The following is a 12,009-nucleotide window of genomic DNA, read 5'->3' on the forward strand; positions in this document are numbered from 1 at the left end:
CACACACACACACTCCAGCTTGGCTCTCGCACACTTTCTCCAACCTTGAATGGACAGAGGCTGAATGGCGGTGACCCCCAGAGGTCACCCCTTGTAATCACTGCATGCTCTAACCGCAACGGGGGAGGAATGCAACCACTTTAGGTTTTTGGCAGCTCGACGGACTTTCCCAGCGTAAATAATGTGCAAGCGGGGGTCCTCCACACAATGTGATGCCATTACAGAGACGGGGCCCTTGTAGGAGGACGTTTATCAGAAAAACATCTCAAACTGTTAAGCTGCAGTGTTGGGACAGGAAGGTTGTTTAATGTACTCCCTAATGGGGGGGGGGGGATTCAGCCTTTCCTATTCTCTGGGGGGCTTCAGCTGTAGAGCTGCAGCCTGGGGTCTCTCTCTGGGCTTTACTGCAGTCTTTTTCAACTTTTCTAGTTTTTATCTTGCAGAATCAATTCAGACAAATTATGCTTGATCTGGAAACTGGTTTTATCCTCTGAGATTTTTCAGAGTCCACACAAAAAGCCCCCTGGAGACTCTGTGACAGATCAACAGAATTACATCGTTGGGAAGCAGATAGAAAAGGATTGTGTTGTTAAATAGTTTTTCTCAATACAAACCTTGAAAGTGGGTTGGTGTATATTTATTCACATCACCAGAATGAAAGCATTGCTTTATTTCCACAACATAATGCTGCCACCACCGTGTTTTACTCTTAAGATGTTGTTAAAGGGGGTTTGTGTTGCCATTATCTTTTCTTGTGTGATCTACCCACGTTCTCTGAATTAACTGAAAGGTCCAGAGAAATCAGAGGGTTTAAGTTAGAGAGACTAATACATTGGCCAGTCGATATTTTTGGATAATGTTGGCATTCCTTGCTTGTATCAGTTCGGAGGTTCACTGATTCATTAGTGCAATCAGCAGCAATACCTTGAGCTCAGGCATTGCTGATCCCTTCATTTGATATCCATGTTTCTTTAACTTGTTAATAAAATATTTTAACAGAGATTTTCTGTAACATTTGTTATGATTGTGTCAGTTTTATTATGGCCTAAAGCATCAACACACATCAGGGATCAGTTAAACGAATTAATAATCAACATCTGCCTTACATAAACCTGCATCTTTGGCTCTCTAGTTAGTTAATCATAATATGACAGCCGTGATCCAGCTCCAGGGATGCATATTCACCAGGTGAGTGCTGCGAGTTTTAAACAACCTATAATTGGTTCCTCAGTTTCAGCTGCAAGCTCATAAACCACATTCATTATATTTGATTGGCTTACGCCACTATTATGAAAGGAACTCTAGAGTTCTGCTTGTAGCTTTAAGTTCTGTTCTGGTCTCATCTGATCAGTGCAGCTTCTTCCACGTACTGCTGTGGTTTCCCTTAAATGAGTTGGAGACATTTCTAATAACACTTTTAATGCATTTCTTTTTATAAAAAGCTTTATATACAACTCAGATTTATAAAAACCCTTACTAATAGTTGCCAAGCCTGCAGATTCTGGATCTCTGCAGCTTTTACAGATCTGAGATCCAGATTCTGGTCTTTTTCACCTGTATCGGAGTAAAGGTGGGTGAATACATTATTTACCTACTCAAATTAACCGAAAATACACTTATTATAATAATGTTTTACCTATTTTTTTTTATTGAGCCAATATAAAATACACATGAATACAATTTCAGATGATTTCTGGACATTCCAAGATCCTCCGGATCTGATGTTGAGTAAAAAAAACAACCTGCTGTCCAATTGGAGCTTCTATATCTGTTGCTTTAAGATATGCTTTCCACTTCTATATAATCTAATCCTTTGTAATCCTTTGTATATAGTGTAGCAAAACATATCATTAGAGTTCAGTTCAATTCGTGTGAATCCCATTGCGAGACGTATCACCTCTGCATACTTTAGTTTGAAAACAATTTGTCTCTTTCAAGGTGTGAAGTGATGCCATCAGCTTCCATGAGTGCTGCCTGATTAGTTTCTTCTCTCTTTCTATTTGTAGCCCTGAACATCTGTTCTAATCTCCCTGTACGCAGAGGTGCATGTGTGTATGTGTGTTCCAGAGCGAGGGGGGTGGGGGGCGCCTCCGCTCTGTGTAATCCCTCACAGTCTCTTATCACCTTTCGCAGGGTGAGCGGCGGTTGGAGGAAGAAAAGATCCCGAGCCGCTTGTATCAGCAGAGCTCATCTTCTTACATTATTAAACATCCATATTTCCATATTTCATTGAGCCCCCGTCGCCTTTGCAAATCACAGGCTACTTAGCATTCATACAAGAATGGGATTTTCGTAATGGGTGTTAGATTTGTAGATGGTTATCCTGTGGGTATGTCTTTAGTGCGTGGAGCCAGTCGATAAGTCCGCCGCCGTGCTTCTCTTTGAGAGCCGCAGCGCTGATCAGTTTGTTGTTTGATGTCTCTTTTCTTCCTTCTTTGTCGCCGAAAAGCAGCAAAAAATACTTCTCTGCTTTTTAATAACTTCCCCTTTTCCTTATTAACCACAGGTCCAAGAAAGTGATGGAGATGGCCACCATGCTGCAACACGCCTCTCTTCAGAAGGAAGATTTGAAGCTGGAGCTTGATGATCTGGAGAGTGCAGCAAGAATGGTGGCGGAGGAACAGCGGCAAGACTCCGGTAGCAGCAGCAGCAGCAGCAGCAGCTCTTCCAGTGACGACACCAGTAGCAGCTCTTCCAGTGAGAGTGAGGAGTCTGAAGCTGAAGGACAAGGCTGCTCAGAATCCAAGCAGGGAGGAGGAGAGACATGCAAAGACAACCCCTCCCAGCCCCAGCCTACCTCCTCTAGCTCTCCCATCCCCCATACATCCTCTAGTTCACTCTCCTCATCGGAAAACAGGAAAGCGGACGCCTCTCGCTCAGCCTCACAGGGCTGCAGACAGCTGATCCAGGAGCTGGGGGATCAGATGACAGAGGAACTGAGGATCTCTGCAGACTCCAGCTCCGAAGCAGCGGAGGCAGAGGAGCCATCTGGCAGGGGTGGGAGCGGTGGGACGTTGTTAGAGCCGACTACTCGCAGAAACCCTCTGCTCATCGTTCAGACGCACCAGGATCAAGACTTTAAGACATAAAGTGATAAGGAACTTTAAATCTTTGGGATGAGTTTTGTGCCTTTGCAGAGACCAATATTTTTTAAATACATTTTTATTTTGGGCATGTTTTACTAAACATACTTTTATTGCAGTAATAAACCAACACTGTAACTAAGCATGTACGTAAAACTGTCTGTGCTTAGAAATAGAGATGCAACCTCTGCTTATTACTAATCCGTTCTTGGAAAGCTTTGTCTTACTGGTTCCAATTTTCAACTCGTTTAGCCTGATACAATTTGATCCCTGACTCTATTCTGATAAAGGAAGGAAAACCCTTTAAAAAAAAAAAAAACAGGACAACTGATGGAAGGAGGAGTTTGGTTTATTTTCCCTCTTGTTTTTGGATAAATGGATAATAAATATTTTTTCTTATAATGAATAAAAAAATATTGAGCAATGTTAGCTGTTAAACTCCCTGAGGTGGGGTGTTCTTATTTGTCCTGTCATGCAAAGGATTGTGGGATTTCCTATAGCTCCTTATAGGAGCCATGATGGGGTCCCTATGCTAAAGGACCTATCTATTGGTGTGTTTTGATCAGCTTTTTCTAATGCGCATTTTGAAATATCTCATGAGAACAACTTCAAGGAGATGATGGAAAAAAAACCTTCAATTCACAAAAAAGTTTTTACGTTCACTTGGGGTGGTTTCAGGTTTTGCGAAAAGGGCTGATGCTCAACCGGGAGATGGAAACCCTTTTTTTTTTATCAGTTCTGATGTTGCAAACTTTTACTCACATGACTGATCAGCTGTTTCTGTTGTTGGCGTCTTGCTGGATCTTCTCTTTTATGCGTGCAGACAAGGCTACAACATCACTATTACTAACTGAAATGTTAATGTAATAACTTCCCAGATAGCACCACATACATTAAAACTTTCATTACTGATCAGTGGTCAGGGCTACATTGCAGCCTCTAGTTACAGTTTACTACAGGATGGCAATATGCTTTGAGATATTTGTTTATTCACTTCAAACCAAATAGAAACAGCAAATTTACATTTCTTTTTATAATTTCGCTCAAAATTAGAATTTTTGTTGAATGGAAACATGGCTAATAGCAAGCCTTTAGCTTCTTTTTCTGTCCTACCTTATTGCCAGCACTATTCAGTTAGCACCTACCATGGTATTCACTGACACTCTTCTGCTTTTGATGGGTTATATTCACCTCAAGCCTCTGTGTTTGTTTTCTAGAAAATTTGGCACCAATTATTTCCAAATCCAACATGTTCAATGACAAAAGATTTGTTTTTTTTGAAGCAAAATAAAACAACTTTGCTGTTCTCCGTTCCACCTTTCTGTTACCTGCTTAAAGTCTTGCTCTCTTATAACGTCCATGAACCCTTGACAAATAATAGAAATTAGTTTCACATTAAATAATTTCTTTGTTGGTGGTTTGATATTGGAACTTTGACTCTATCTTCTGTAGTGACACACACTGAAGAGTGTTTTGGTCAGCCTCATCGTTGACACCTATATAAGGTTCACAGAGCAGAGACAAAGACCTGCTTATCTTTCAACCTGATTCATATTTTTTATGCCCACCCACCACCTCATGGATATCCCTGTTTTAGTATAACATGCAAGCTGCATCTCCAGGTTAAGGCCAATTTATGTTTGACGCATGGGCTCTGCAACCGTCAAATCTGTCTCTGTGCAAGACCACGCCCCTTGCGCAGAGGTTCTGCAACTGTCGTCACACACCTCAAAGAAAATCCTGACTACGCGTCGGACGGTTGCAAACCCACGCAGACCTCAAGCGGAAGTGCGCAGAAAGAAAGCAGCTGTGATTGGTCTTTGGTATGCCTTTCCGGCTGCCTGTATGGGTGTCCTTCTCGATTCGGTGCCGGGACGCGCCATTTTTAAAAACCGAGGAGCAACTAAAATGGACAACTACGACGAAAGGTTAATCGAGGAGGTTCATAAGAACGAACACATGTACGATGCCTCAGACAAATTATATAAAGATGCCAAGGTCTCTGTCAACTCCTGGAGGGAAATCAGCCAGATCCTTGAGCGGGATCCAAAGGATTGTTTACAAAGGTGGGATAGACTGAGAGATAAATACGTGAAGTTCTCATGAGTTCTCGAATAGGCTCCCCCTTGCACTTTGGCGGGAAACTGCTGTGCATCCCTTGAAATTCCAGACCGACGGTGCAGAAGCATACCAGCAAAACTGGTTCGCAACCAGACCCAAGCGACATTTGATGTGTGCGGTTGCAGAAGTCTAATCTGCCCTTTATATTTGATTAAACAACAGAAGCTGCTGCAGATGGTTTGAACACATTCTGCATTGCTTATTCATCTGTGCCACTCAACACTCCCAGCATGCAGCAGACTGAGCCACTTTAAAGGAGCCATTCTTTACCTAATAAATAGCAGGAAAAGCACTAAACCTTTCTTTAAGCCCTGGCATTGATTGAAGCGGGGAAGACTCTGTCTGCACTAAACAGGGGAGCGGAGCACGCCAGAGTGATTGATTCATCTGGTGCGAACGGAGAAGCGCAGCCGACACAGCTCAATATCATTGGCCGTGTCTAACAGGCGAGAGAAAACAAACAAGGAAACACATGTCAGGCAGATAGATGAGGGCTGCGAGAGAGGCGTTTGTTTGAGAGATAAGAGCACCCTGGGGTGGAGACAGCCGCCAGATAGGGTAGCAGAGGGCCAGCAGAGACACACTGACCAGCTCGGGGGGGGGGGGTTCTGTCTGATTTTATATATTCCCTTGTTTTCAGAGAAAACCTAAAGACATCGTTGACCAAAATTAGCAGAGGTTATTTCAGATCTTGTCATCCTAATAGGTTAAAAGTGGCTGAGGGAGTGAGTGGTGCTCCTAAGTATCCTTTCCTCCCTCCGGCTTTTCCAGTGTACCATCCAGGCTGAATGAAGGCAGTCGAAAGGTGATGATGAGTACTTGTTTCTGCTGCGTGGCTTTCCAGAGATGGATGCCATTTTTAAGCACTTCCCAAGAAGAGGCAGCCTCCACCCACCACCTCCTTGGGGTACGGCGCCATCATCACTGTGACTGAGATGGGTTATGTTATCGATGCAGGCCAATTTAAAACTCCTTTGTTCCGGGGACATGAGTCCTGGGACTATGCGCCCCCACAGGCAGTGGCTCACTCTCCCTGCTGGGGTTTCACATTGATTTAATGACAAGAGCCTCCGTTGTCGTTTTTCATCGTCCAAGTGGCTTCCATACTCCTCTGCTGCCGCCTGGGAGACTAACTCGCTGTCTGTGGCTGGTTTAGCAGAATCAGAGGCTTCCTTTTACAATTAATTCCCTTCGCTGACAGACATTTATAAAGAGGCTCCAGTTTAATGAACAGCGCTGATAGATTATACAAGACAATATTTGGCTAGAATTTGATTAATCAACCTCTCACTGATGTAGCAAGTGTCCCCTATTGACCCCGGAGGGTCTAGGAGACTGTTTCAGACTGATATGGGTCTTTTATTTTTTTACGAGCCCATTTATTTCAGCAGATGTTTAACAGTAATAAATGAGAGTCTATTAAGGCTGAAGCTGTAGAATTAGACATCAGAATGTGACATGGGCACAATTTCTCCTTCACATTTTGTGTGACTAAAGTCTAAGGGAAGCATAAAGTCCATTAATCAGCATGCACATTTCAAGATTTTTAGATGCTCTTAAAAAACATACAGAGCCAAACAAATCATTGTTTAGAATCCCCCAAATGTGGATCAGTCTTTATTACTGTTGCAGTCATATTTTCTTAGATGTGAAGTTATGTAATAAAAACAAAAAAAGTATTAAGTAATAAATATTCCTTTTATAGCTAATGCAAAATTAATGAAAAAGCTTACATTTAATTTGAATCCCAGTATATCAAATGTTCCTAGTTGAGTTGGCTAAACTATTAGGACCCGTTCCAGCACTTATAAAGCAGAGGTGTCCAAACTACATCCCGGGGGCTATTTTAGGGTTAGACCTTTAAATTGGTAGACATGTATCCCAGCAGCACAGGGGTTTGTTGCAGAACATTTAAAAAGGCATGATATTCGCTGTTAGCCTTGTAAACTAGCCCCACCCACCAGTGGCCAAAATAATTTTTGCCTGCGAGTGGTCTGGCTTCGATCAATGCCCCAGGCCCTAGAACTGGTGGACCAATCACAATGCAGAGATGTGTTTTTCTAATTTCTGGATGCAAAGCGGGCGGGATTTTGAGGGTGTGACGACAAAGCTGCGCGACACTGGAGAAAGCACAACAAGGAAGATGGCAACAACTACTGAACAGTTCTCGTTTGACTCAGATTTGGAATCAGTTTTGGAAGGATTAGACTTGGGGTTTTCGTTGAAACGTGAGCAGGAAGAGGCTCTACGCTCATTCATTTTTAAGAAGGACGTTTTCGTCGTTTGTTTACACTCCCCCACTAGCTTTCTGTCACACTTTCTACGTCACAGTCAGTTGCGCTCGTTGGTCAGAGCGTTTGCCAATAGGTACAGACAGCGGTTTGAAAAACAACGGGTTGTTCTCATCAACAATCTTCCAATGTCTGATTCATCGGGGCCAAATTACACGTTTAATCTCAAATTTAGTCTGGTTTATCAGGCTAATTCGCCGAACTTTCTTTTTTTTCTTAAAGAGGCATTACGGAGTTATATATTGATGCTGCCACCTGTGGCCAAAACACAGAACTGCAGGAACTTTTCTGCTCATTTATGTTGCTTGCACTCGTACTTGACAAGGTTTGATTTTTTACTTTTTTCACCTGGAGTTACCATTGGTGTCTGAGGTTACCTGGGTTCCGTCGCTTCTGAGTGTCCACAAAATCCATCTTCAATATAACTCTGCAATTGGAAAGTGGTGGTCTAGGGGTTAGAGCATTGCACCCCACTCCCACAGACTGCCACTCTGTGTCCCTGACCAAGACTCTTAAGCCCAATCTGTTCCCCGGGCACTGCACAGTGGCAGCCTTCTGCGCTTCAAAATAGTGGAAAGTTTATGGAGACCTCTAATTGATAATGGTAGACTTTGTGTGATAGCAAAAAAAAAAATTTTGACAGTTACAACCAAAATTTGCCTGTGTCTTTAGTTGCACATCCTCATTTGGTAGCAAGCTGGTTGAACTACTCACCTTCCTAATATTGCAAAGTCACCAGTTTTAAAAGTTGCCAGAAAAAAACCTAAACATCTTGGAATTTTTACTGGCACTAACTATATCTGCGTGCTTCTTTCAAAGTCAACTGAGTTGAGTTTTCATAGAAAAGCTCCTCAGATAGAAAATAACTTTAAACCAACCTTGTTCCATCATCGTCTCGGGTCCTGATTCAAATCTTAAAGAACCCATATGTGGTGAGTATGAGATTATAAAACAGTAGAATGATGAGCGCATATTAATTGTATCATTTCTTAAGATTTTTAAAGACATTCACCTGATGAAATGTGTAAACCATCTGTGCTGACTGAAATTAATAAGTTGTTTAATTTTACATGTTCATTGGTGTTAGGTCTAGTTCTGACCCTACCACAGTTGAATGCCTTCTGATCTGCCTGGTAGAATATAAACAAATGTTTACGTATTGTAAAAATATTAAGTTCTTCTCTTTGGTCACATTCTGTTACTAAAATCCTTGGGCCACCTATTCAACATAATCTTAAAAATGATCCATTGCTAGAGATCGAGATAGATCAAGGACCCATCAAGGACTCACGAATTGTCTGGAAATGAACTATCTGTATTTCTTTTAATGACCCTCATTGTCATTTCCAAGCTTCATAACACCAGAACATGTATTTGTGACCTTGCTCACCTCACTATGAATAGACATTTTACAGTCTTGTCATGGCACAATAATGGTTCCCTCGTCCTGTTTCTGTTTAAATTGGGAAAGGCAGCTCCAAGGACAGTGCCTCCACAGCCACCCTCCACTGGCCTGCTACGTTCAGCCTCTAGTTGATTGTAATAGAAAACTCAATCTCCTGGCCTTTCCTGAGAGGCAAAGTGATTCTGGTGCTTGAAAAGATTAATAGCCCTCAAGAAGAAATGAATCAGGTGCTCTTCAGGGCCTGACTCCTCAATGGGCGTGCCAATAGAAACCCTTTTGTGCACCATCTCCGTTGCCTCGGCTTATTCAGCACAGCCCCACTCTTGCCTTTTGTGGCCTCTGTGCTGTGTCGTGTCACTCCAGGCTGGACCGGCAAAGAGAAGAGGGGCGGCTTAGATACTAAGTGATAAGAGAAGCAGGTGGAGACATCCATCAGCTCAGTCTAAGGGCTTTGTTGCCAGGCCTTCTTCAGGTGGCGTATGGTAATGAGCAAGTGAGAGCCTGGGATATGTCAGTGTCTCTCGGGGCGACGGTGCTGACAAGAAGGGATTATCTAAATGGGCTATTTTCATGCCCTTAACCACAAAAGAAACAGTTAAATGCTCCCTTTCTTATAGTATTTGGGAGCATGTGTTCATGTGTACGGCTGGGTGTCGACAGTGGCGGCATCCAGTGCCTCGTCAGGACCAACGCCTGGTTGATTCACTCTAATTGGTGTGAGCAATGTCCGTTAAATCACTCCTTAACTCCATGTGGACCCATGCTATCAGGCATCTTAATGCTGCAAATTGCCTTCACTATGCTTCTTGAGCAGCAGAAGAATGTGCTGGGGCATTTGGAGCTTGTTAAGTGTGCTGGGGCTTTTAGGGGTGTTGTTGAGGTGTTAAGGAAGAAGGAAGGTTTCCGCAAGAGTAGCTGCGGAGGGACTAAAGCAGTGGGTCCATACCCTGTTCCTCAGGGACCCCTGTCCTGTATCTTTAAGGTGTTTACAGTACTTGTTACATCACACCAGTAAAAAATTTGGTCACAAGATCAAAATTCTATTATTTTTATGCTGACATTTTGGATGATAGAAAAGGTAGGCCTAAATTTATCCTACAATATACCATTTGCTTACATATAAAAGAAAAAAACAGCAAGAAGTGGCCAATGAAAACTACACAATTAATCATGGGATCCAGGAATGAGATAGACAAACTAGAAACTTTCCAAGACATGACCTTCTACCTTAAGCAATAAGGCAAAGAGAGCATTTATTACAAAAGCAGCTGACACCCATTGTAATTCTGAAAGAGATAAACCTTCCAGAGGTAGAATCTGTTTGCAGGGTAGCTATCAGTTTTATGCTCTACAAATTTGCAAAAGAGTAGCAAGAATAACACTTTATTTAAATTATGTTCAAGGCACATCAAACACCTGGAATGAGGCACTTTGATTAGATGAGACCAAAATATTTGGAGGGGTGTCGCAAAAGAGCTGGAAAACTCAGCACTTTGAATATACCCTATTCACTTTACAACATTACGATGGGAGCTCTCCGGAGAGTAAAGACTAAAAAATAGGTTTAGAGGTTCACCTCCTACCTGCACAGTGACTCTAAACATACAGCCAGAAATAGAAAGGAATGGGTTAGAACAACACATATACATTATGTTCTAGTCAAAGTCCACGTTAGGTCCAGTTCAGGGGATTTTTCATTCTTTAGAGACGTGCGGCTGGTAGAGAAATACCCAAAAAGCCTGGACACCATAACTGAGACTAAAGGGGGTTCTGTAGGGGTTAAAGGAGTTGCCTCGCGAATGTTGATCAATTTGTAAAGAAAATTCCAAAACCGTGTATCCTGCACTATAACATTATTTTGCACACATCTTGTCCTCATTGCATCACTGCTGCAACCCCCCTCCCCCGGGACATGGCAGTTGGAACAGATTACTGCTTGTCAAAATTTCACAGTGTGCAACAGCACATTCTTAATGAGCATGATGATCCATGTTGTGCTGTCACGAGTTGTGATGTCTTTTGTCCGTAGCAGTCCTTATCTGAGCCAGTGCACGCTCTGCCGTATGTCTTGGTGCTTTCCCAAATAGCTCTGGTCCCGTGTTTTTTTCCCCAGCTAGAACAGCTGTCAAACACGATTAATATTTCACTGAGACGCTGTGCTGGAGGCAACATCCAAGCGCTAAGGGAGCTGCACACAACAAACCAGCATTGTGGATTCTTTCAGTTCTCCCTCTTCTCTGTTGTTCCCTCGTTACTGAGATGCCTTTGTGAACCAAAGTGGGAAATTACACCAGATCAGACGTATACAAACACGGATGTGCAATACAATGTTGGATTACCACGTTTCATAGGTCAGGACCTTTTGACTTCCTGTCAATAATCTGGAAATAATAGGTGTTCTCTCTGTGCTCCAAGGAGGCTCCTGGCATAAGAATGAAAACTTTTAAAGTTGGGTAGAGTTGGGTAGAGCTTGCTGCTGTGCCGGATCAGTTTAGGAAATGGCTTATCGGTCTGTTCAGTTGTTAGGGGTGTATGTTTGTGTCTGAGATCGGGTATGTGTGTGAGTACTTGTTGACAGTTTTTTTGATACATTATAAGTATTCCCTAAGCTTCTGAAGAGAAACAGATCTTGAGGTGGCCGAAGGCTGGTCCTAATGTGGCAGACCCCCATCTTTAACGCTAAATTTAGGTTGTTGAAATTTGGATTATACTAATAATGATTAGGGTAAAAGTCAGCTAAAATGAATGTAATTGAATGTACAGTCTAAATATGGATAGAATTGCAAAATGTGTCTCTGTATTTGTTTGGGGGTGGAAGGGGGGTTCACAGCTCTGGGAAATAACCTGTTTTTAAGTCTATTTGTTCTGGGAGTAGCATTTTTCCTTGTAGATTTGGGATGAACAGTGCACTGCCATGGGGGGCTGAAATTCAAGCCCTGTAGAACCAATTAGATTACTGTGGATATGATGCAAAAATATCTTTTAGAAAGAAAATCTCTAAGAGCAGCAAGATGTGAAGGTTCTAATGATATATCCAGCTCATTCAAAGCCATATATATATATATATATATATATATATATATATATATATATATATATATATATATAT

General features: G+C 42.3%; 1 protein-coding gene across 2 annotated transcripts in view; it reads left to right on the forward strand.

Annotated features, from left to right (window-relative positions):
• shq1 (SHQ1, H/ACA ribonucleoprotein assembly factor) overlaps window positions 1–4,361 on the forward strand; it is a 47,442-nt gene extending 43,081 nt beyond the window's left edge. For both annotated transcript variants that reach the window (XM_015370948.1, XM_015370949.1), the window contains exon 12: window positions 2,507–4,361. In XM_015370948.1, coding sequence (XP_015226434.1) covers window positions 2,507–3,089 — 583 coding nt within the window. In that variant the 3' untranslated portion in view covers window positions 3,090–4,361. The remainder of the gene's footprint in view (window positions 1–2,506) is intronic.
• Window positions 4,362–12,009: the final 7,648 nt, after the last annotated feature.

This window comes from Cyprinodon variegatus, unplaced genomic scaffold, assembly GCF_000732505.1.
Source record: "Cyprinodon variegatus isolate N-32 unplaced genomic scaffold, C_variegatus-1.0 Scaffold51, whole genome shotgun sequence".
Taxonomy (NCBI): domain Eukaryota; kingdom Metazoa; phylum Chordata; class Actinopteri; order Cyprinodontiformes; family Cyprinodontidae; genus Cyprinodon; species Cyprinodon variegatus.